Source organism: Hyperoodon ampullatus (genome assembly GCF_949752795.1).
Source record: "Hyperoodon ampullatus genome assembly, chromosome: 3".
NCBI lineage: Eukaryota > Metazoa > Chordata > Mammalia > Artiodactyla > Ziphiidae > Hyperoodon > Hyperoodon ampullatus.
This window is the reverse complement of record NC_136916.1, coordinates 117,535,932-117,559,400: the sequence shown is the minus strand read 5'-3', so window position 1 is coordinate 117,559,400 and position 23,469 is coordinate 117,535,932. Positions and strand designations below refer to the sequence as shown.

At 38.7% G+C, this 23,469-nt stretch overlaps 1 protein-coding gene across 2 annotated transcripts in view; it reads left to right on the top strand.

Annotated features, from left to right (window-relative positions):
• Positions 1-23,469, top strand: part of MBIP (MAP3K12 binding inhibitory protein 1) — a gene marked incomplete at its 5' end in the record, with an annotated part of 43,807 nt that overhangs the window by 9,331 nt on the left and 11,007 nt on the right. For both annotated transcript variants that reach the window (XM_079698913.1, XM_079698912.1), the window contains 2 exons: positions 3,734-3,831; positions 9,757-9,795. In XM_079698913.1, coding sequence (XP_079555039.1) covers positions 3,734-3,831; positions 9,757-9,795 — 137 coding nt within the window. The remainder of the gene's footprint in view (positions 1-3,733; positions 3,832-9,756; positions 9,796-23,469) is intronic.

Genomic DNA, 23,469 nt, shown 5'->3' with positions numbered 1-23,469 from the left:
CTCAAGGAATTTACAGTTCATGTGTTTACGCCCTTCTTCCTCCTCTTACACTTCTCAACAATATCCTGACGCTCTCAGTTTATTAAAGTCATAGCTGAAAACTAATGTAGTTCTTTTCCTGCCATCAATTTCATAACTTAACCATGACCATCTCTCATTCGTATCCCCCACTGTGTTGGTAAAAAGTATTAATAAGTGTAACCCTAGCCCTTTAAGATCTTCCAGTGAGGATAAGCATATAAATAAATAAGTGCCATTGGGGACTAACATTTATTAAGTGACTGACTAAATTCTAAGTGCCAGTCACTCTGAAAGTATTATACATATATCAACTCACTATTTAACAGCACCCTTGTGAGATGTTGGTGCTGTAATCATTGTCAGATAAAGGAACTGAAGTTTTGAGAGCAGCATGCCCAAGGTAGTAAGTGGCAACTACAAATCAAATTTAGATCTTAACTGGCTGCAAAGCCTCAGTCTCCCGATTTAGTCACCAGATCCTGTTGATTCTATCTTCTAAATATCTGCAAAAAGCACAAAGGCATAAAATATGGTTCAGGGAATTTCTGAGTCCAGTCTATCTGGTGTATTTGTGGATGGAGGGAGAAGATGATAAGAGAATGAGTAAATCTATGAGGATAGTAAGAGATTAGCATTAAAATTAACTCCCTTTCTCAGAACTAGATGCATTTACAATACAAACTGTATAACAGGATTGACTGGTTTATTAAATCTAATAGTATCAAGTAGTTAATTTTGAAAAGTATCTGTTGAATGCCTACTATACACCAAGCACCGTTTCAGACAGGAGGGATACTGAGATGTAGTCACAGTTCCTGGCGTCAAGGACTTTATAATCTGTTTGGGAGAAATATTAATAGCAAAGGGGGATGTTAAAGGGGCTGTGAGGGAAGGGTATGGTGGGGCACAAGGAGCCTCCATGTGAAGGTTCAGGCAGTGCTTTGTTGACCCAGTGAAGCTTGAAATGGTTCTTGAAAGGTAGGGAGGTGAGGCAGAGGATGTTCTAGGTAAAGGGAGCAGCAAGAGCAGAGTCAGGTGAGTAAGTTACTCAGTTTACTTTATTCGAAAGCAAGAGCAACCAAGATCCTAAAATTTAAAAATTCTCAAAAAAATCCCCCCATGTTTCTAGAGTTTTTATATTTAACAACTTGATACTTTTGATATGAAAATTTACCCATATTCTTTAATTGCATAACGATTGTTTAATCATATATTTGTTCATTTAGTAAATATTGAGCACCTGTTCAGTCTGTGCACTGATGCTTCCTAGGTTTGTGTAGTGTACAACCTGCACAGCCATACCCAATGAACAAAACATAAAATTCTGCCCTCTTAAGAGCTTACATTAGAGTGGAGAAACAGGCAATAAATAAGCAAAATATACAGAATGTCAGGGGGTAGTAATGGTTTGAAGAAAAATAAGGGAAAAAAGATAGGGAGGGAGTGCTAGGTAGGGGGAGGTGGTAGTACTGGTATTTTTTTTTTTTTTTTTTTTTTTAGAGACGGGGTCTCGCTATGTTGCCCAGGCTGGAGTGCAGTGGCTATTCACAGGCGCGATCCCACTACTGATCAGCACGGGAGTTTTGACCTGCTCCGTTTCCGACCTGGGCCGGTTCACCCCTCCTTAGGCAACCTGGTGGTCCCCCGCTCCCGGGAGGTCACCATATTGATGCCGAACTTAGTGCGGACACCCGATCGGCATAGCGCACTACAGCCCAGAACTCCTGGGCTCAAGCGATCCTCCTGCCTCAGCCTCCCGAGTAGCTGGGACTACAGGCGCGCGCCACCGCGCCCGGCAGTACTGGTATTTTTTAAAGTGTGGTCAGAGAAGGCCTTACTGATATGGTAACTTTTGAGCCAAGACCTGAAGTTGGCAAGTGCAAGCCTCGTGAATACAGAGGTAGAGAGAATCACAAGTGCTAAAGTTGTAAGAGTACTTGGCCTAGTTGAATAACAGAAAAATGGCTGAAATGGTATGAATGTGGGGAGAATGTCCAAATTGTATAGGATCTTGTAGACTATTGTAAAGGCTTTGGTTTTTAATCTGAGTGAAATGCGAAGGTGTTGGAAGGTTTTGAGCAGAGAACTAACACTGAGTTACATTTTAAAAGGATTGCTGGCACTGTGTTGCGAACAGACTTTATGTGTGCAAGGCAGAAACAAGAAGACCAGTTTGGAGGTTGTGATAATCCAGGGAGAGATGATGGTGGTCTAGACCAGAATGTTTGCATTGGAGGTGCTAAGAAATGGAAGGATTTGGGATATAATCATAATCTTGAAATTTGAGTAACGTTAATTTTACCATACCCCTGCCTAGAAAGTTTGTTAGTTAAGAATTATGGTATTTTAAAGGAACCTGCATGCTCTTTTCCATAGTGGCTGTATTAATTTACATTCTCACCAACAGTGCAAGAGGGTTCCCTTTTCTCCACACCCTCTCCAGCATTTATTGTTTCTAGATTTTTTGATCATGGCCATTCTGACTGGTGTGAGGTGATACCTTATTGCAGTTTTGATTTGCATTTCTCTATGATTAGTGATGTTGAGCATCCTTTCTACCATATGACCCAGCAATCCCACTACTGGGCATATACCCTGAGAAAACCATAATTCAAAAAGAGACATGTACCACAGTGTTCATGGCAGCACTATTTACAATAGCCAGGACATGGAAGCAACCTAAATGTTCATCGACAGATGAATGGATAAAGAAGATGTGGCACATATATACAATGGAATATTAGCCATAAAAAGAAATGAAATTGAGTTATTTGTAGTGAGGTGGATGGACCTAGAGTCTGTCATACAGAGTGAAGTAAGTCAGAAAGAGATACAAATACTGTATGCTAGCACATATATACGGAATCTAAAAAAAAAAAAAAATGGTTCTGATGAACCTAGGGGCAGGACAGGAATAAAGACGCAGACATAGAGAGTGGACTTGAGGACACGGGGAGGGGGAAGGGTAAGCTGGGACGAAGTGAGAGAGTGGCATGGACTTATATACACTACCAAATGTGAAATAGATAGCTAGTGGGAAGCAGCCACAGAGCACAGGGAGATCAGCTCGGTGCTTTGTGTCCACCTGGAGGGGTGGGATAGGGAGGGTGGGAGGGAGACGCAAGAGGGAGGAGATATGGGGATATCTGTATACGTATAGCTGATTCATTTTGTTATACAGCAGAAACTAACACAACATTGTAAAGCAATTATACTCCAATAAAGATGTTAAAAAAATATATGGGTAAAGCTCCTTTTAAATGTTCTTCTGGGTTAAAGGAGAAAATATGGCATGTAAGGAGAAGTATAAATTGAAGAAAATGATATGACATATTACAACCACTGAATTGAATTGTCAGTTGTCACTGTACATTTTCCTCCTCCTAAATGTCTGTCAGAGATACAAGTTGTTCTATACAGGAACTATTCAATGTCTTGTAAAATGAATTTAACATAAAACAAAATGCCTAGCAACATAGGAAGCATAAATGGGGCTTGGGGAGAAGTATAGTATAATAATATATCCCATAGAGTATATTATGAAAATGTTTGCTAAAGATTTCATTCTGTCTTACTCTTGTTAACTTATTTTCTTAAGTTTAAATAATTCCCATTCTTTTGCATAAGTGTCTTGGCATGGTATTTTAAGAATAAAAATTGTAAGAAGAAAGAATTATCCATAGTATCTCAGAATTTTTTTTAATGTATTTAGGTGGTCCGGTGCCAAGAGACATTTATCAGAGAATTAAAAAACTTGAGGACAGAATCCTTGAATTGGAAGGCATCTCTCCTGAATATTTTCAATCTGTAGTAAGTATAAGTGTCTGTAAGAAATAAATGTTATTTTAGGATTCATTATCACATAATTCACTCATCGATCTGTGTGCAAAACACTGTTTTAATAGTTCAGTGATGAATGAACATAGTTCTGAGTAAAGAGTTACCTAGTTCTTTAAAGATTGTGATTTTGAATATTGTATTATAGACTCAATTTTTTTTTAAAGGGTTACTTTTATGGTACATTACCCAAATTCTCAAACTTAAGCCATTTTTGTGGCATAATAAATCAGCCTGAATAGTGGTGAGTCCTGTCACTCTGAACTTGCTATCTTGTAAAACAAAGACTCTCTCTGGGACCTTGTTCTCTGTTGTCCCTTCTGTCTCTTTAATCTCTAACTCTCCACAGACTCCTTCCCTCAGCTCATACACGATTACATTCTCCCCCATACGAAACAAACACACACCTCAATCTGCCACCCTATCTTTTTCTTTACCCTAACCACTAGACTTTCTGAAAGACTAGTCTATATTTGTTTAATTTCTCAATTCTAGAATTTATTTATTCATTCATTCTTATCCCTTTTACCAACAGTAAAAAAACAATTTGTGCTGATAAGCATCTTCTTTGTCATATCAGCATGTTTAAGACAAGCCATCCTGAGCTCCTTGTGTTAATTTCCTCAGTCTTCTGGGGTGATTATACATAACACCTGCCTTTTCTGGGGCTTAGTGTTTGTTTGTTTGTTTTAAAGCAATGCCATATTAGAACTAAAGTAAAAGTGAAAAAAATTTTTAATTTACTAAATTTTTAATAAAATTTACTGAAACTCCTGTTTCTGAAATATTATGTAAGATAGCTCAGTTAGCGTGGATCATTCTAAGTCACTGGTGAAAATGCGCTTAGAATTATTTTAGGAATAACAGCAATCTTTCCAGTTTCAAATTGGTATTAGAGTAAGGTACAAAAGAAGGAATATTTCCAGATGAAGAAGGCAAGTTGAATAACCAAAGTGAGCAGTGAATCTTAAAGCTCAATAATTTAGAGACTTTTAGTGATTTACTTCCCTCAAATATAAAATGATGTCTATTAAAGTACTGAGGGCTGAAGCAAGGATTAAATGAGATAATACCAGTCAAGCACCTAGCCTGCTGTCTAGCACATGGTAAAACCTCAGTAAATATTAGCATTTATTTAATTTCAAAAACCATCTATGAAGTAGCTGTATAAACATGGATAAGTCATACAATTACAATATATCTTCTTTAATTTTAGAAGATTTGTTGGTTGTTTTACATAATTACAAAGGTCTTTCCACTTTTAGGATTATTCTTTGTATCTTCCTAGAAAACTTCATAGAGATTGTATGCCTTTTCCTACAACAGTATACCATAAGGTTTTCCCATTCAAGCTGCCTTCATTAAGAAATCCCTAGGCAGATTATTTTTTCTAGTTCAATTTCATACCTTGTTAATATAATTCTTGTTAACAATAGAGCTCATCTTACAAGAAAGTATCGTAGTATTAGATGCCTCAAGTGAGATCTTGCCCCATCATTTATCTTTTCTCTCTGATTCTGATTTTAAAAGCTTAACATACACCAATCACTAAATTTAGTTAACAAAAGAATAAGCCCTTTAAATCATAATCTTATTTTGGGGGATCCATTTTACACAGGATAGAATGTTTAGAATGTTTGATTAAGGAGGTAGAAATAGATTGTAGAGGACCTTAAATGCTGTCCCCAGAAGTTTAAAGTTTAAATGCTATTGAAATCATTTGAGCAGGGAAGGGACTTGTGCAAGTGCTATCTAGAAGATTCATCTGTTACTGTTCTGGGAAATATATGAAAAAGGAGAGACTAAAAATAAGGAGACAGTATTATACTAGTTTAGATGTGAACTGAGATCCTGAAACAAGGACGTGAGAGTGAGACTAGAAAGGATTAGTGCCATAGACAGTAGGAAAGAAAAGTTGGCAAATACTGATAATTGATTGGATATGGAAAGAGACATGGAGCAAGAATGAGTCCAGTTTCTGGTTGGAAAAATTATACCATCATTGGTAGAAATAAAATCTGGAGAGAGAGATTTTTGGGTGAAATGTGAACTTAGAGTCATAGCAGGATATGCAGATAGAAATATCGGGTAAGCTTTTCAAAATGTAGGGCTTACACTTGAGATAATTGGGAGAGACAGTGTAGAGGTGAGAACATAGAATTGGTAAGAACACTGAGACTGTCAGAGGCCTAAGGTCTGAAACTAACTTCAGGGGCAGGAAGTGTGATAAATATAAACAGGATGGCATGGATGCATTGGGTTGTCATATCTGTAACAAAACTAGTGCTTTAAAAGAATAGTTCCAAATATATTAAACAATCTGTATTTGATTAGAAGGATCACTTCTGGATTAGTATCGGAAATGACATACCCAAATTAATACCGAGCAACAAGCACAAAACACTGACATGGTTTAAACATTCAGATTGACTCTGTCCTTAAGGCCTATGAATATGTATGGTACAGACCCAAAGGCAAAGATTTCATACCCACCCTTCCATAACAGATGAATGTGCCATCTCTAGGAGCTGCGCTTCTCGTTCAGAATGGAGCCAGCTTTAGGGTTGTCCTTGCACGTGAGAGGAGATGAACACATACCCTGCAGATGACACAGCACATTATTCACCGCTCTTACCTTCCTCTTGCTGGGAGTACACGTATGGCAATTGCATAGTTTTACGTATCTATTCCTCAGAAGTCTACGGAAAAGACTAGATATGTAGCTTCTAAAGTTAGAAAGTAAGGGAAAATTGAGCCCATTAAATTTCCTAAGGATTGAACTTTTGTTAGAAATTGAATTTATGAAAAGTTTTTAACTGAAATGTGCCTAATCCAGGTTCACATGTAGATGAATTCTAGACACAGTTGGATAGAGATTATTTTGGGTAACCTTGAAGCACAGCATATGAAAAGGGAAACATTAACAGAGAAAAGATATAAATTGTATTTGGTTCCTAAAAAAAAACTAGATTATGTAAAGTTCTTTTCATTTATGAAACAGACATAAAACTCCAAAAAAAGTTAATGTATGTAAAGCACGAATTAAAACAAAGTTAGTATTTGTTGCACGTTTTAATATAGTAGTTCTAAAGATCTTTACCCATCACATTCAACATGGAAAGATTTGAATGTGGTAATGTTTTAAAATTTTTAAGGGCATTGCTTAACAGACCATTTAAAAGATACAATTTTATGAGTATTTCCAGAGAATTACTTACTGATTTTAAATTATGACCCTTGAAAACAGTAAGTGTAATGTTCTTCACAGGTATATTTCCACAGCACTTTGTTCATTTTATAGCACTTATCACTTATATGTTTACACATCTATTTTTCACACTATATTTTCAGCCTCTGAAGGGCAGGAACTGTGTCTTGTTCATCTTTGAACACAGAGTGTAGTAGGCATGGAATAAATGTGCGAATGAATGGATAGGACCTGGCTGATAGTTAATTATTGGACTTTTAAAGTACGTTAACTTTGTTCGAAAGCACTGACTAGGTGGAATCTTAACTCTAGTCTGTAATGGTTAAGTCCTGGTTCTAAAGGGAAGCGTGGGTAGAAAGGAGCCCTGAAGGCCATGTCAACTTCATGCATGCAGGCCGCTTACACGTGAAGGTCATGGTAGGCCTGTAGCATGAGGTGAACACGTGGGTCTGGCTGGAAAATTAAATTGCAAACACATTTTGGAGGGCCTTGAAGGTCACATTAACCTGTTTGTAATTCCAGTGTCATTGGGGCACAGCTAAGTCTTTGCGAAAGAAACCTAGAATGGGTTTCTGATGACATTGTGAAGTTGTGAGTTGGAGAGAGTTTGGAGTCAAAGAAAGTAGTTTAGGAAACGTCATTGTCCATACCAGGGAGAAATGAAGGTCTGAATCAGGGCAGTGGGACTAGAAGGGAAGAAACATTTAAGGCACTCCACCTGTAACCCTTAGCAATTGGTTACCCTTTAAAACTGATTAGAAGTAAGGAAGGGGGTTGGTCATGAAAAAGACCTCCTTAACACTGAGTTTCCTTAGAGCATGGGTTTTCTGAACCTCATGTATGTGTTTAATCACCTTCTCTTTGGGACACAGGCATTATAAATGTAGCTATAAATTACCTGCTAACTTAAGATAGTGGGAGAATAGAGACAATTTTTAATTATCTCTGTCCAGCTGTTTAGGGTGTTGTGCTCTCAAATATTTTCTCTCAGGTACCAAGACTTGTTAAAATTTCTGCCTTTTACATTGAGATTTCCTTGTACCCAAACAATAAATGTTAAAGCTGGTCCAGTGTATCCACAACAGATATGTTTCTAAGTGTTCAGCGTGTTGAAATATTCTGCTCAGACCTAAAATAAGCCCCCAAAGGCCGCATTTTACTGTTTTTAAGTCATTGAACCACTGATGTCCTTTTTCTAATACTTCTCACTTTGGTTTCATGATATATTAATAATCTGATTGCTCAGTGACATGGAAACTGTCCATATTTTACAGATTAAGCTGTTAGGAAAACAAGGGGAAGTATATTTTCATCAGGATGTAAAAAACCACCTTGTGGGAAGGTAGGCGACTGAGTAGTGACCAAATTAAACATTAAGCCCTTACCTGCCCATAGGCCCCACCACAGGTATCCAGCTCAGTTTGGCACAGGAAGGAGCATGTTTATATAGGTGTTTTCTTCCCCATATTTAATAATTCCAACACTTAACTGATTTCCCACTTATTAGAAACTACTGATAAGAGGCATACCTTAGTATTCTTTGAAAAGAGCTTTTGACACAAGGAAAATCAGAATTTTTACTTTCTCTTCTAAATCTCAGTGGTCACAATGTTCAAGAGAAAATTTTGCCACCTATGTTGACAGTTTCTTTGTCAGATGTACTAATATACTAATTTTCCATTCAAGAGCTTGTGGTTCTATGAAGCTAAGAACAAAGTCTAGAAATAATTCATTAGGTCAGGGTTTAAAAAACACACAGCAGTGTGTTGGTGAGAATGTTATCAGCTTCAAGTAATAGAAGTTTATACTCAAACTGGTTCTAACAGTATGCAAATAATCTTATAAAATGTGAAGTTCAGCAGAATGCAATCTTCAGGGTAAATTGATTTACTGGGCTAAATCATGATTGTCAAAGAACTGAGCTCTTTCCCCTCTCAGCTCTGCTTGGTGTTGGCTGTTTCCCCAGGCAGGTGGCAAGATAGCTACAGTGCTTTCTGGTGTCCTAACCAGATAACAGCATTGTCCAGAAGAACTGCGTCCTTTGAGGGCTTTCTCTTAGAAGTGAGGAAGTTTTTTCCAGAAGTTCTCCCCCTAATCCCCAGCTGACTCTCCTAATTATTGGCCAGAATTGGGCCCATGCCCATTTTGGTCACTGACAAGACCAGTGGGGTGGAATCAGTATTCCTCTGAGTCACATAGAGGAGCAGTAGACAGCTGCTCACTTAGACAACCACAGTGTCCATTATAGTCAATCAAGGGTGTGTGTGTATGTGTGTGTTTTCACCCCTTTGCCTGGTGTTCCAAATTCTGTTTCCCTCTGTCTATTGCTGCTTCACTTGTTCAGTATCCTGGGATAGAAATGTTAAAGAAAGGAAACTAAGTAGGAAATCCACAGAGCAACTCTTTCCACAATCACTCAGCCTCATTAGAAGGTGGGAATTAATGGGAAAGTGTGTGTAGTCAGGGACAAGCATGTTGCTGTGATGTTACTATTATATACTTTTAATATCATCTCTGGAGGGGAACTTCCAAAGTAGAAAAAGGCAGATATTAGTTACAGATAGTGCTAGGTGAGTTTGTGGGCTTTATTTCTGCCAGGGTTCTCCTTATTTTGTTCACTATTCTATAAAGGAAAATTGTTTAGATTTTCTAAGCACTGATTACTTATTATTTTTTTACTTTTAATCTAGAACTTTTCTGGAAAAAGAAGAAAAGTTCAACCACCTCAAGTAAGTTAACTACATTTTTATTTTGTTTCTGAAATAGTTTGATTGGTTTTATACCTTTCTTATTAATAAAAGTTTCTACTGTGGTTGTGGACTTGGTTGTGGTTTTAAGGACTGAAAAAAAAAAAAAGAGCAACATAAATTAATATGTTGAATTAGAGAAATAATTTTATTTTAAGGGTGTGGAATGACTCAGATGGGCCAAGTAAGTATTAAAATCTATCCAGATGTTAACTGTAGAAGAAAGTATCAGTTACAAAATGCTGAAAAATAATAAATGCTCAAGTAATTTAAATCTCATCCCTTCACTTCTGCCCCATTTTTTGATTGGGATGTTTGTTTTTTGCTGTTGAGCTGTGAGAGCTGTTTATATATTTTGAATATTAACCCCTTATCAGTGATATCATTTACAAATATTTTCTCCCATTCAGTAGGTCTTTTTGTTTAGTTGATGGTTTCCCTTCCTGTGCAAAAGATTTTAAGTTTAATAAGGCCTTATTTGTTTATTTTTGCTTTTATTTCCTTTGTTTTAGGAGACAGATCCAAAAAATTATTGCTGATTTATATCAGAATGTTCCACCTATGTTTTCCTCTGAAAGTTGTATGGTTTCCAGTCTTACATTTAGGTCTTTAATACATTTGGAGTTTATTTTTGTATATGGTGTTAGAAAATGTACTAATTTCATTCTTTTACATGTATCTGTCCAGTTTTCCCAGCACTACTTATCAAAGAGGCTGTGTTTTCTCCATTGTATAATCTTGCCTCCTTTGTTGTAGATTAATTGACCATAGGTGTGTGGGTTTATTTCTGGGCTTTCTATTCTGTTCCATTGATCTACGTGTCTGTTTTTTGCGCCAGTACTATACTGTTTTGATTACTGTAGCTTGTAGTACAGTCTGAAGTCATAGAGCCTGATTTCTCCAGCTCTGTTGTTTGGCTGTTCAGTCTTTGTGGTTTCATACAAATTTTAAGATTATTTGTTATAGCTCTGTGAAAAATGCCATTGGTATTTTGATAGAGATTGCATTGAATCTGTAGATTGCCTTGTAATATGGTCTTTAAAAAAATTTTATTATTATTATTTATTTATTTATTTATTTATTTATTTGGCTGTGTTGGGTCTTCGTTCCTTCACACGGGTTTTCTCTTGTTGCATGAGAGGGGGCCGCTCTTGGTTGCGGCGCGTAAGCTTCTCCTTGCAGTGGCTTCTCTTGTTGTGGAGCACGGGCTCTAGGCACATGGGCTTCAGTAGTTGTGGCTCGCGGGCTCTAGAGCGCAGGCTCAGCAGTTGTGGCGCACGGGCCCAGTTGCTCCGCGGCATGTGGGATCTTCCCGGACCAGGGCTTGAACCCGTGTTCCCGGCATTGGCAGGTGGATTCTTAATCACTGTGCTACCAGGGAAGCCCAATATGGTCTTTTGAACAATATTAATTCTTTCAACCATGAACATGGTATATCTTTCCATCTGTGTTGTCTTCAGTTCCTTTCATCAGTGTCTTATAGTTTTTTTTTCTTTTACAACTTTATTGGAGTATAATTGCTTCACAATGGTGTGTTAGTTTCTGCTTTATAACAGAGTGAATCAGTTATACATATACATCTGTTCCCATATCCCTTCCCTCTTGCGTCTCCCTCCCTCCCACCCTCCCTATCCCACCCCTCCAGGCGGTCACAAAGCACTGAGCTGATCTCCCTGTGCTATGCGCCTGCTTCCCACTAGCTATCTGCCTTACATTTGGTAGTGTATATATGTCCATGCCTCTCTCTCGCTTTGCCACAGATTACCCTTCCCCCTCCCCATATCCTTAAGTCCATTCTCAAGTAGGTCTGTGTCTTTATTCCTGTTTTACCCCTAGGTTCTTCATGACATTTTTTTCTCTTAAATTCCATATATATGTGTTAGCATATGGTATTTGGCTTACTATTTCTGACTTACTTCACTCTGTATGACAGACTCTAGGTCTATCCAACTCATTACAAATAGCTCAATTTCGTTTCTTTTTATGGCTGAGTTATTCCGTTGTATATATGTGCCACATCTTCTTTATCCATTCATCGGATGATGGACACTTACATTGTTTCCATCTCCAGGCTATTGTAAATAGAGCTGCAATGAACATTTTGGTACATGACTCTTTTTGAATTATGGTTTTCTCAGGGTATATGCCCAGTAGTGCGCTTGCTGGGTCATACGGTAGTTCTATTTTTAGTTTTTTAAGGAACCTCCATACTGTTCTCCATAGTGGCTGTACCAATTCACAGTCCCACCAGCAGTGCAAGAGTGTTCCCTTTTCTCCACACCCTCTCTGGCATTTATTGTTTCTAGATTTTTTGATGATGGCCATTCTGACTGGTGTGAGATGATATCTCATTGTAGTTTTGATTTGCATTTCTCTAATGATTAATGATGTTGAGCATTTTTTTTTTGCCATTTTTTAATTTTAATTTTATTTTTATTAGTTTCTGCTTTATAACAAAGTGAATCAGTCATACATATACATCTGTTCCCACATCCCTTCCCTCATGCATCTCCCTCCCTCCCACCCTCCCCATCCCACCCCTCCAGGCGGTCACAAAGCACCGAGCTGATCTCCCTGTGCTCTGCGGCTGCTTCCCACTATCTATCTACCTTACGTTTGGTAGTGTATATATGTCCATGCCTCTCTTTCGTTTTGTCACAGCTTACCCTTCCCCCTCCCCATATCCTCAAGTCCATTCTCAAGTAGGTCTGTGTCTTTATTCCCGTTTTACCCCTAGGTTCTTCATGACATTTTTTTTTAATTCCATATATATGTGTTAGCATACGGTATTTGTCTTTCTCTTTCTGACTTACTTCACTCTGTATGACAGACTCTAGGTCTATCCACCTCATTACAAATAGCTCAGTTTCGTTTCTTTTTATGGCGGAGTAATATTCCATTGTATATATGTGCCACATCTTCTTTATCCATTCATCCGATGATGGACACTTAGGTTGTTTCCAGCTCCGGGCTATTGTGAATAGAGCTGCAATGAACATTTTGGTACATGTCTCTTTTTGAATTATGGTTTTCTCAGGGTATATGCCTAGTAGTGGGATTGCTGGATCATATGGTAGTTCTATTTTTAGTTTTTTAAGGAACCTCCATACTGTTCTCCATAGTGGCTGTACCAATTCACATTCCCACCAGCAGTGCAAGAGTGTTCCCTTTTCTCCACACCCTCTCCAGCATTTATTGTTTCTAGATTTCTTGATGATGGCCATTCTGACTGGTGTGAGATGATATCTCATCGTAGTTTTGATTTGCATTTCTCTAATGATTAATGATGTTGAGCATTCTTTCATGTGTTTGTTGGCAGTCTGTATATCTTCTTTGGAGAAATGCCTATTTAAGTCTTCTGCCCATTTTTGGATTGGGTTGTTTGTTTTTTTGCTATTGAGCTGCATGAGCTGCTTATAAATTTAGGAGATTAATCCTTTGTCAGTTGCTTCATTTGCAAATATTTTCTCCCATTCTGAGGGTTGTCTTTTGGTCTTGTTTATGGTTTCCTTTGCTGTGCAAAAGCTTTGAAGTTTCATTATGTCCCATTTGTTTATTTTTGTTTTTATTTCCATTTCTCTAGGAGGTGGGTCAAAAAGGATCTTGCTGTGATTTATGTCATAGAGTGTTCTGCCTATGTTTTCCTCTTAGAGTTTGATAGTGTCTGGCCTTACATTTAGGTCTTTGATCCATTTTGAGCTTATTTTTGTGTATGGTGTTAGGGAGTGATCTAATCTCATACTTTTACATGTCCCTGTCCGGTTTTCCCAGCACCACTTATTGAAGAGGCTGTCCTTTCTCCACTGTATATTCCTGCCTCCTTTATCAAAGATAAGGTGACCATATGTGCATGGGTTTATCTCTGGGCTTTCTATCCTGTTCCATTGATCTATCTTTCTGTTTTTGTGCCAGTACCATACTGCCTTGATTACTGTAGCTTTGTAGTAGAGTCTGAAGTCAGGGAGCCTGATTCCTCCAGCTCCGTTTTTCTTTCTCCAGATTGCTTTGGCTATTCGGGGTCTTTTGTGTTTCCATACAAATTGTGAAATTTTTTGTTCTAGTTCTATGAAAAATGCCAGTGGTAGTTTGATAGGGATTGCATTGAATCTGTAGATTGCTTTGGGTAGTAGAGTCATTTTCACAATGTTGATTCTTCCAATCCAAGAACATGGTACATCTCTCCATCTATTTGTATCATCTTTAATTTCTTTCATCAGTGTCTTGTAATTTTCTGAATACAGGTCTTTTGTCTCCTTAGGTAGGTTTATTCCTAGATATTTTATTCTTTTTGTTGCAGTGGTAAATGGGAGTGTTTCTTTGATTTCACGTTCAGATTTTTCATCATTAGTGTACAGGAATGCCAGAGATTTCTGTGCATTAATTTTGTATCCTGCTACTTTACCAAATTCATTGATTAGCTCTAGTAGTTTTCTGGTAGCATCTTTAGGATTCTCTATGTATAGTATCATGTCATCTGCAAACAGTGACAGCTTTACTTCTTCTTTTCCGATTTGGATGCCTTTTATTTCCTTTTCTTCTCTGATTGCTGTGGCTAAAACTTCCAAAACTATGTTGAATAAGAGTGGTGAGAGTGGGCAACCTTGTCTTGTTCCTGATCTTAGTGGAAATGGTTTCAGTTTTTCACCATTGAGGACGATGCTGGCTGTGGGTTTGTCATATATGGCCTTTATTATGTTGAGGAAGTTTCCCTCTATGCCTACTTTCTGCAGGGTTTTTATCATAAATGGGTGTTGAATTTTGTTGAAAGCTTTCTCTGCATCTATTGAGATTATCATATGGTTTTCCTCCTTCAGTTTGTTAATATGGTGTATCACGTTGATTGATTTGCGTATATTGAAGAATCCTTGCATTCCTGGAATAAACCCCACTTGATCATAGTGTATGATCCTTTTAATGTGCTGTTGGATTCTGTTTGCTAGTATTTTGTTGAGGATTTTTGCATCTATGTTCATCAGTGATATTGGCCTGTAGTTTTCTTTCTTTGTGACATCCTTGTCTGGTTTTGGTATCAAGGTGATGGTGGCCTCGTAGAATGAGTTTGGGAGTGTTCCTCCCTCTGCTATATTTTGGAAGAGTTTGAGAAGGATAGGTGTTAGCTCTTCTCTAAATGCTTGAAAAAATTTGCCTGTGAAGCCATCTGGTCCTGGGCTTTTGTTTGTTGGAAGATTTTTAATCACAGTTTCAATTTCAGTGCTTGTGATTGGTCTGTTTATATTTTCTATTTCTTCCTGATTCAGTCTTGGCAGGTTGTGCATTTCTAAGAATTTGTCCATTTCTTCCAGGTTGTCCATTTTATTGGCATAGAGTTGCTTGTAGTAATCGCTCATGATCCTTTATATTTCTGCAGTGTCAGTTGTTACTTCTTTTTCATTTCTTTTTCTATTGATTTGAGTCTTCTCCCTTTTTTTCTTGATGAGTCTGGCTAATGGTTTATCAATTTTGTTTATCTTCTCAAAGAACCAGCTTTTAGTTTTATTGATCTTTGCTATCGTTTCCTTCATTTCTTTTTCATTTATTTCTGATCTGGTTTTTATGATTTCTTTGCTTCTGCTAACTTTGGGGTTTTTTTGTTCTTCTTTCTCTAACTGCTTTAGGTGCAAGGTCAGGTTGTTTATTTGAGATGTTTCCTGTTTCTTAAGGTGGAATGTATTGCTATAAACTTCCCTCTTAGAACTGCTTTTGCTGCATCCCATCGGTTTTGGGTTGTCGTGTCTCTGTTGTCATTTGTTTCTAGGTATTTTTTTATTTCCTCTTTGATTTCTTCAGTGATCACTTCGTTATTAAGTAGTGTATTGTTTAGCCTCCCTGTGTTTGTATTTTTGTTTGTTTGTTTGTTTTTTTGCGGTATGCGGTCCTCTCACCATTGCGGCCTCTTCCGTTGCGGAGCAGAGGCTCCGGATGCGCAGGCTCAGCTGCCGTGGCCCACGGGCCCAGTCACTGCGTGACATGCGGGATCCTCCCAGACCGGGGCACTAACCCGCATCCCCTGCATCGGCAGGCGGACTCTCAACCACTGTGCCACCAGGGAAGCTCTGTGTTATTATTTTTTACAGATCTTTTCCTGTAATTGATATCTAGTCTCATAGCATTGTGGTCGGAAAAGATACTTGATACAATTTCAATTTTCTTAAATTTACCAAGGCTTGATTTGTGACCCAAGATATGATCTATCCTGGAGAATGTTCCATGAGCACTTGAGAAGAGAGTGTATTCTGTTGTTTTTGGATGGAATGTCCTATAAATATCAATTAAGTCCATCTTGTTTAATGTATCATTTAAAGCTTGTGTTTCCTTATTTATTTTCATTTTGGATGATCTGTCCATTGGTGAAAGTGGAGTGTTAAAGTCCCCTACTATGAATGTGTTACTGTCGATTTCCCCTTTTATGGCTGTTAGTATTTGCCTTATATATTGAGGTGCTCCTATGTTGGGTGCATAAATATTTACAATTGTTATATCTTCTTCTTGGATCAATCCCTTTATTATGTAGTGCCCTTCTTTGTCTCTTCTAATAGTCTTTAAAGTCTACTTTGTCTGATATGAGAATTGCTACTCCAGCTTTCTTTTGGTTTCCATTTGCATGAAATATCTTTTTCCATCCCCTTACCTTCAGTCTGTATGTGTCTCTAGGTCTGAAGTGGGTCTCTTGTAGACAGCATATATATGGGTATTGTTTTTGTATCCATTCAGCCAATCTGTGTCTTTTGGCGGGAGCATTTAGTCCATTTACATTTAAGGTAATTATCGATATGTATGTTCCTATTCCCATTTTCTTAATTGTTTTGGGTGTGTTATTGTAGGTCTTTTCCTTCTCTTGTGTTTCTTGCCTAGAGAAGTTCCTTTAGCATTTGTTGTAAAGCTGGTTTCGTGGTGCTGAACTCTGTCAGGTTTTGCTTGTCTGTAAACGTTTTAATTTCTCCATCAAAATTGAATGGGATCCTTGCTGGGTAGAGTAATCTTGGTTGCAGGTTTTTCTCCTTCATCACTTTAAATATGTCCTGCCAGTCCCTTCTGGCTTGCAGAGTTTCTGCTGAAAGATCAGCTGTTAACCTTATGGGGAGTCCCTTGTGTGTATTTGTTGTTTTTCCCTTGCTGCTTTTAATAAGTTTTCTTTGTATTTAATTTTTGACAGTTTGATTAATATGTGTCTTGGCATATTTCTCCTTGGATTTATTCTGTATGGGAGTCTCTGTGCCTCCTGGACTTGATTAACTATTTCCTTTCCCATATTAGGGAAGTTTTCAACTATAATCTCTTCAAATATTTTCTCAGTCCCTTTCTTTTTCTCTTCTTTGTCTGGGCCCCTTATAATTCGAATGTTGGTGCGTTTAGTGTTGTCCCAGAGGTCTCTGAGACTGTCCTCAGTTCTTTTCATTCTTTTCATTCTTTTTATTCTTTATTTTTCTCTGCAGTAGTTATTTCCACTATTTTATCTTCCACATCACTTATCCGTTCTTCTGCCTCAGTTATTCTGCTATTGATCCCATCTAGAGCATTTTAATTTCATTTATTGTGTTGTTCATCGTTGCTTGTTTCATCTTTAATTCTTCTAGGTCCTTGTTAAATGTTTCTTGCATTTTGTCTATTCTATTTCCAAGATTTTGGATCACCTTTACTATCATTATTCTGAATTCTTTCTCAGGTAGACTGCCTATTTCCTCTTCATTTGTTAGTTCTGGTGGGTTTTTATCTTGCTCCTTCACCTGCTGTGTGTTTTCTGTCTTCTCATTTTGCTTATCTTACTGTGTTTGGGGTCTCTTTTTTGCAGGCTGCAGGTTTGTAGTTCCCGTTGGTTTTGGTGTCTGTCTCTAGTGGCTAAGGTTGGTTCAGTGGGTTGTGTAGGCTTCCTGGTGGAGGGGACTAGTGCCTGTGTTCTGGCGGATGAGGCTGGATCTTTTCTTTCTGGTGGGCAAGTCCATGTCTGGTGGTGTGTTTTGGGGTGTCTGTGACCTTATTACGATTTTAGGCAGCCTCTCTGCTAATGGTTGGGGTTGTGTTCCTGTCTTGCTAGTTGTTTGGCATAGGGTGTCCAGCACTGTAGCTTGCTGGTCATTGAGTGAAGCTCGGTGCTGGTGTTGAGATGGAGATCTCTGGGAGATTTTCGCTGTTTGATATTATGTGGAGCTGGGAGGTCTCTTGTGGACCAGTGTCCTGAAGTTGGCTCTTCCACCTCAGAGGCACAGCACCGACTCCTGGCTACAGCACCAAGAGCCTTTCATCCACATGGCTCCTCAGTTTGGGATGATTCGTTGTCTATTCATGTATTCCACAGATGCAGGGTACATCAAGTTGATTGTGAAGCTTTAGTCCGCTGCTTCTGAGGCTTCTGGGAGAGATTTCCCTTTCTCTTCTTTGTTCTCACAGCTCCTGGGTCTCAGCTTTGGATTTGGCCCCACCTCTGCGTGTAGGTTGCCGGAGGGCGTCTGTTCTTCGCTCAGACAGGACGGGGTTAAAGGAGCAGCCGCTTCGGGGACTCTGGCTCACTCAGGCTGGGGGGAGGGAGGGGTATGGAGTGTGGGGTGAGCCCAGGTACGTGGGGAGTTTCTTGCCTTTTGGGAGGTCTGAGGTCTTCTGTCAGCATTCAGTAGGTGTTCTGTAGGAGTTGTTCCACATGTAGCTGTATTTCTGGTGTATCTGTGGGGAGGAAGGTGATCTCCGCATCTTACTCTTCTGCCATCTTCCCCGGAAGTCTTGTTTTATAGTTTTCTAAGTACAAGTCTTTTACCTCCTTTGGTAGGTTTATTCCTAGGTATTTTATTCTTTTTGATGGAATTGTTTCCTTATTTTCTTTCTAATAATTCATTGTTAATGTGTAGAATTCAACAGATTTATATATATTAGTTTTGTATCCTGCAACTTTACCGAATTCATTGATTAGCTCTAGTAGTTTTTTGGTGGCATCCATAGGACATTCTGTGTATAGTGTCATGTCATCTGCAAACAGTGACAATTTTACTTCTTCCTTTCCACTTTGGATTCCTTTTCTTTCTTTTTGTTTTTATTGCTGTGACTAGGAGTTACAATACTATGTTGAATAAAAGTGGTGAGAGTGGACATCCTTTTATCTTAGAGGAAATGCTTTCAGGTTTTCACCATTGAGTACGATGTTAGTTGCAGGCTTGTCATATATGACCTTCATTATCTTGAGGTATGTTCCCTTTATGCCCACTTTCTGGAGAGTTTTTATCATAAATAGATGTTGAATTTTGTCAAAAGGTTTTTCTGCATCTATTGAGATGTTCATATGGTTTTTATTCAGTTTGTTAATGTGTATCACATTGATTGATTTGCAGATATTGACAAATCCTTGCCTCTCTGGGATAAATCCTACTTGATCATGGTATATGATCCTTTTAATGTATTGTTGAATTTGTTTTGCCAGTGTTTTGTTCAGGATTTTTGTATCTGTGTTCATCAGTGATATTAGCCTGTAATTTTCTTTTTTTGTAGTATCTGTCTGGTTTTGGTATCAGGATGATGATGGCCTTGTAGAATGAGTTCGGAAGCTCTGCAGTTTTTTGGAATAGCTTAAGAAGGATAGGTGTTAATTCTCTAAATGTTTAGTAAAATTCACCTCTGAGGCCATCTTGTCCTGGATTTTTGTTGTTGGGGATTTTTAAAATTACTGATTCAATTTCATTACTGGTAATTGGTCTGTTCATATTGGTATTTTCTGTTTCTTCTGGGTTCAGTATTGGGAAATTGTACATTTCTAGGAATTTGTCCATTTTGACATATAGTTTTTCATAGTAGTCTCTTATGATTCTTTGTATTTCTGTGGTGTTGGCTGTAACTTCTCCTTTTTCATTTCTGATTTTATTGATTGGGCCCTCTTTTTTCTTGATGAGTCTAGCTAAAGGTTTACCTATTTTGTTGATTTTTTTTTAAGGAAATGACATTTTATTGATTTTTTGTTTCTATTTTATTTATTTCTGCTCTGATCTTTATGATTTATTTCCTTCTACTAACTTCGGGTTTTTTATTCTTTTTCTAGTTGCTTTAGGTGTAAGGTTTAGGTTGTTTATTTGAGGTTTTTGTTGTTTCCTGAAATAACCTTGTATTGCTATAGATTTCCCTCTTAGAACTGATTTTGCTGCATTTCACAGATTTTGGAATGTTGTATTTTCGTTATCATTTGTCGGCAGGTATTTTTTTTATTTCCTCTTCGATTTCTTCAGTGATCCATTGGTTATTTAGTAGCATATTGTTTTTTTAGTAGCCTCCATGTGTTTGTCTTTTGCAGGTGATTTTTTTGTTTGTTTGGTTGTTGATTTCTAGTCTCATAGTGTTGTGGTTGGAAAAGATACTTGATATGATTTCAATTTTCTTAAATTTACCAAGGCTTGTTTTGTAGCTTAGCTGTGATCTATCCTGGAGACTGTTCATGTGCACTTAAAAAGAATGTGCGTTCTGCTGCTTTCAGAAGGAATGTTCTCTGTATATGAATAAGTTCTTCTGGTCCATTGTGTCATTTAAGGCCAGTGATTCCTTATTGATTTTCTGTCTGGGTGATCTGTCCGTTGATGTAAGTGGAGTGTTAAAGTCCCCTACTATTATTGGGTTACTGTCAATTTCTCCCTTTATGTCTGTTAATATTTGCTTTATGTATTTAGGTGCTCCTATGTTGGGGTGCATATGTATTTACAATTGTTACATCTTTTTCTTGGATCGATCCCTTGATCATTATGTAATGTCCTTCTTTGTCTCTTGGAACAGTCTTTATTTTAAAGTCTATTTTGTATGATATAAATATTGCTACTCCAGCTTTCTTTTGATTTCCATGTGCATGGACTACCTTTTCCCATCCTTTCACTTTCAGTCTGTGTGAGTCTTTAGATCTGAAGTGAGTCTCTTGTAGGCAGCATATATAGAGGTCTTGCTTTTTGTCCATTTAGCCACTTTCTTTTGATTGTAGCATTTAGTCCATTTACATTTAAAGTAATTATTTTTTTTTTTTTTGCGGTACGCGGGCCTCTCACTGTTGTGGCCTCTCCCGTTGCGGAGCACAGGCTCCGGAAGTGCAGGCTCAGTGGCCATGGCTCACGGGCCTAGCCGCTTCGCAGCATGTGGGATCTTCCCGGACGGGGGCACGAACCCGTGTCCCCTGCATCGGCAGGAGGACTCTCAACCACTGCGCCACCAGGGAAGCCCTAAAGTAATTATTGATATATATGTTCTTATTGACATTTTGTTAATTGTTTTGGGGTTGTTTTTTGTAGGTAATTTTTGTTTGCTTTTTTTTTCTTGTGACTTGATGACTATCTTTAGTGTTATATTTGGATTTGTCTTTCTTCTCTGTGTATATATCTATTACAGATTTTTGGTTTGTGGTTACCATGAGGTTTTTATATAGCAGACTATATATATATATATATATACACACACACACACATATATATATACATGATTGTTTTAAGTTGTTGATCTCTTATTTCAAATGCATTTTAACAACCCTGCATATGTCCTCTTCTTTCCCTCGTGATTACTGTTTTTGATGTCATATTGTTACATCTAATTTTTTTGTGTGTCCCTTAATTGTTTAATGTGGATGTTAGATGATTTTTACTACTTTTGTCTTTTAACCTGCTTACTATCCTTTGTGCATGGATGATTTACTACCTTTACTGTATGTTTCCCTTTATTGATGAGGCTTATCCTTTTGTAATTTTCACATTTTTAGTTGTGGCCTTTTGTTTTTGCTTCTAGACACTCCTTTAACATTTCTTGTAAAGCTTATTTGGTGCTGCTGAACTCTTAGCTTTTGCTTGTCTGTAAAGCTTTTGATCTCTCCATCAAATCTGAACAAGAGCATTTCTGCATAGAGTATTCTTGGTTGTAGGTGTTTCCCTTTTATCTCTTTAAATATATCATGCAACTCCTTTCTGATCTGCAGAATTTCTGCTGAAAAATCAGCTGATAGCCGTATGGGAATTCCCTTGTATGTAACTTGTTGCTTTTTCCTTGCTACTTTTAACTTTAATTTTTGCCATTTTAATTACAGTGTGTTTTGGTGTGTTCCTCTTTGGGTTAATCCTGAGTGGGATTCTCTGTGCTTCCTAGACTTGGATGTCTGTTTCCTTTCCCAGATTAGGCAAGTTTTCAGCTATTATGTCTTCAAATATGTTCTCAGCCCTTTTCTCTCTTTTCTTCTAGGACCCCTATAATGCAAACATTAGTGTGCTCAGTGTTGTCCCAGAGGTCTCCTGAGCTGTCCTCATTTTTTTTCATTCATTTTTGTTTGTTCAGCATCAATGATTTCCACTGTTCTGTATTCCAGCTCACTGATCCATTCCTCTCTTTCATTTAGTCTACTGTTGATTCCTTCTAGTGTATTTTTCATTTCGGATATTGTATTCTTCATCTCTGTTTGGTTGTTCTTTATTTATATTTTCTAACTCTTTGTTAATAATTTCTAACTTCTCTCTCTGTGCATCCATTCTTCTCCTGAGCTCTTTGGTCATATTTACGATCACTACCTGAACTCTTTCTCAGGTAGATTTCCTGTCTCCACTTCACTTAGTTCTTCTTCCAGGGTTTTATCTTGTTCTTTTGTGTGGAACATGTTCCTTTGTTGTCTCATTTTGCCTGAGTTGCTGTTTTTACTTTTATGTGTCTGGTGGCTGGTTATGTTTCCCAACAATGGAGAACTGGCCTTTTGTTACCTGAGATATATGCTCTAGGGGTTCCCCCTATGAGGGCTGCATGGGTCCTTCTGTTGTGGCTGGCTATGTGGGTGGTCTAGTAGGCTTTGTTGGCCCCTAGTCTGGCTGGCTGCCAGGCCCTGCCTTGTGTGGAGGCTGCCAACCACAGGTTGGTGGGACTGGGTCACAAGGTGGCTGACTGCAGAACCCCAGGTAGCCCTGGAGCTAATTTTGCCCCACTGGTGGCTGGAGTCAAGAAGGTCCAGAACACTCCAGGGCTGTTGCCTGCACATGGTGGGTGAATCCAGGTTCTGCAGCTAGTGCTGGCCTACTGGCAGGCAGAGCCGGGTCCTGGAGTCTTAATTCTATGGCCAAGGCGACCCAGAGCTAGTGTTGGATCACTGGTGGGTGGCGCCGGTTCCTGACACAGTTGAGTGTGGCATTCAGGACATCCTGAAGCTTGTGTTGGCCTGCTAGTGGGCAGGGCCAAGCTGGTCCCAGTTTAAGGTATGGCCTACTGGTAGGCAGTCCGGGTATGCAGGCTGTGGAGCCGTGGTTTTCTTGTGGTTGGTGTCTGTCCCTTGGTGGGTGAGACTGGTTCAGAGGTTACAGTGGGCTTCCAGGGCAGGGCTGGGACCCAGGGGATTCTGGGACTGGTGCCTGCCCACTTGTGGGTGGAGCTGGGTCCTAGGTCCTCTGGTTGCCAGGGCTGTGTCCAGAGGTAGCCATGGGCTGAGGAGGTCTTAAGGCAGCCTGTCTGCTGGTGAGTGGGGCTGTGTCCCGGCCCATTTAGTTGCTTTGGCCTGAGGCATCCCAGCACTGGTGCCTACAGGCTGCTGAGCCAGGACGGGGCTGGGTCCTGGGGCTAATAATCTAGAGGGAGGATTCCACAATGCCACTTGCTAGCACCAGTGTTCTCTGCATGTTAGACCAGGCTTCTAAAAATGGCGGGCCCACCAGCCAGTGGCTCTGTAACCAGGGTGAGCTGCAACTA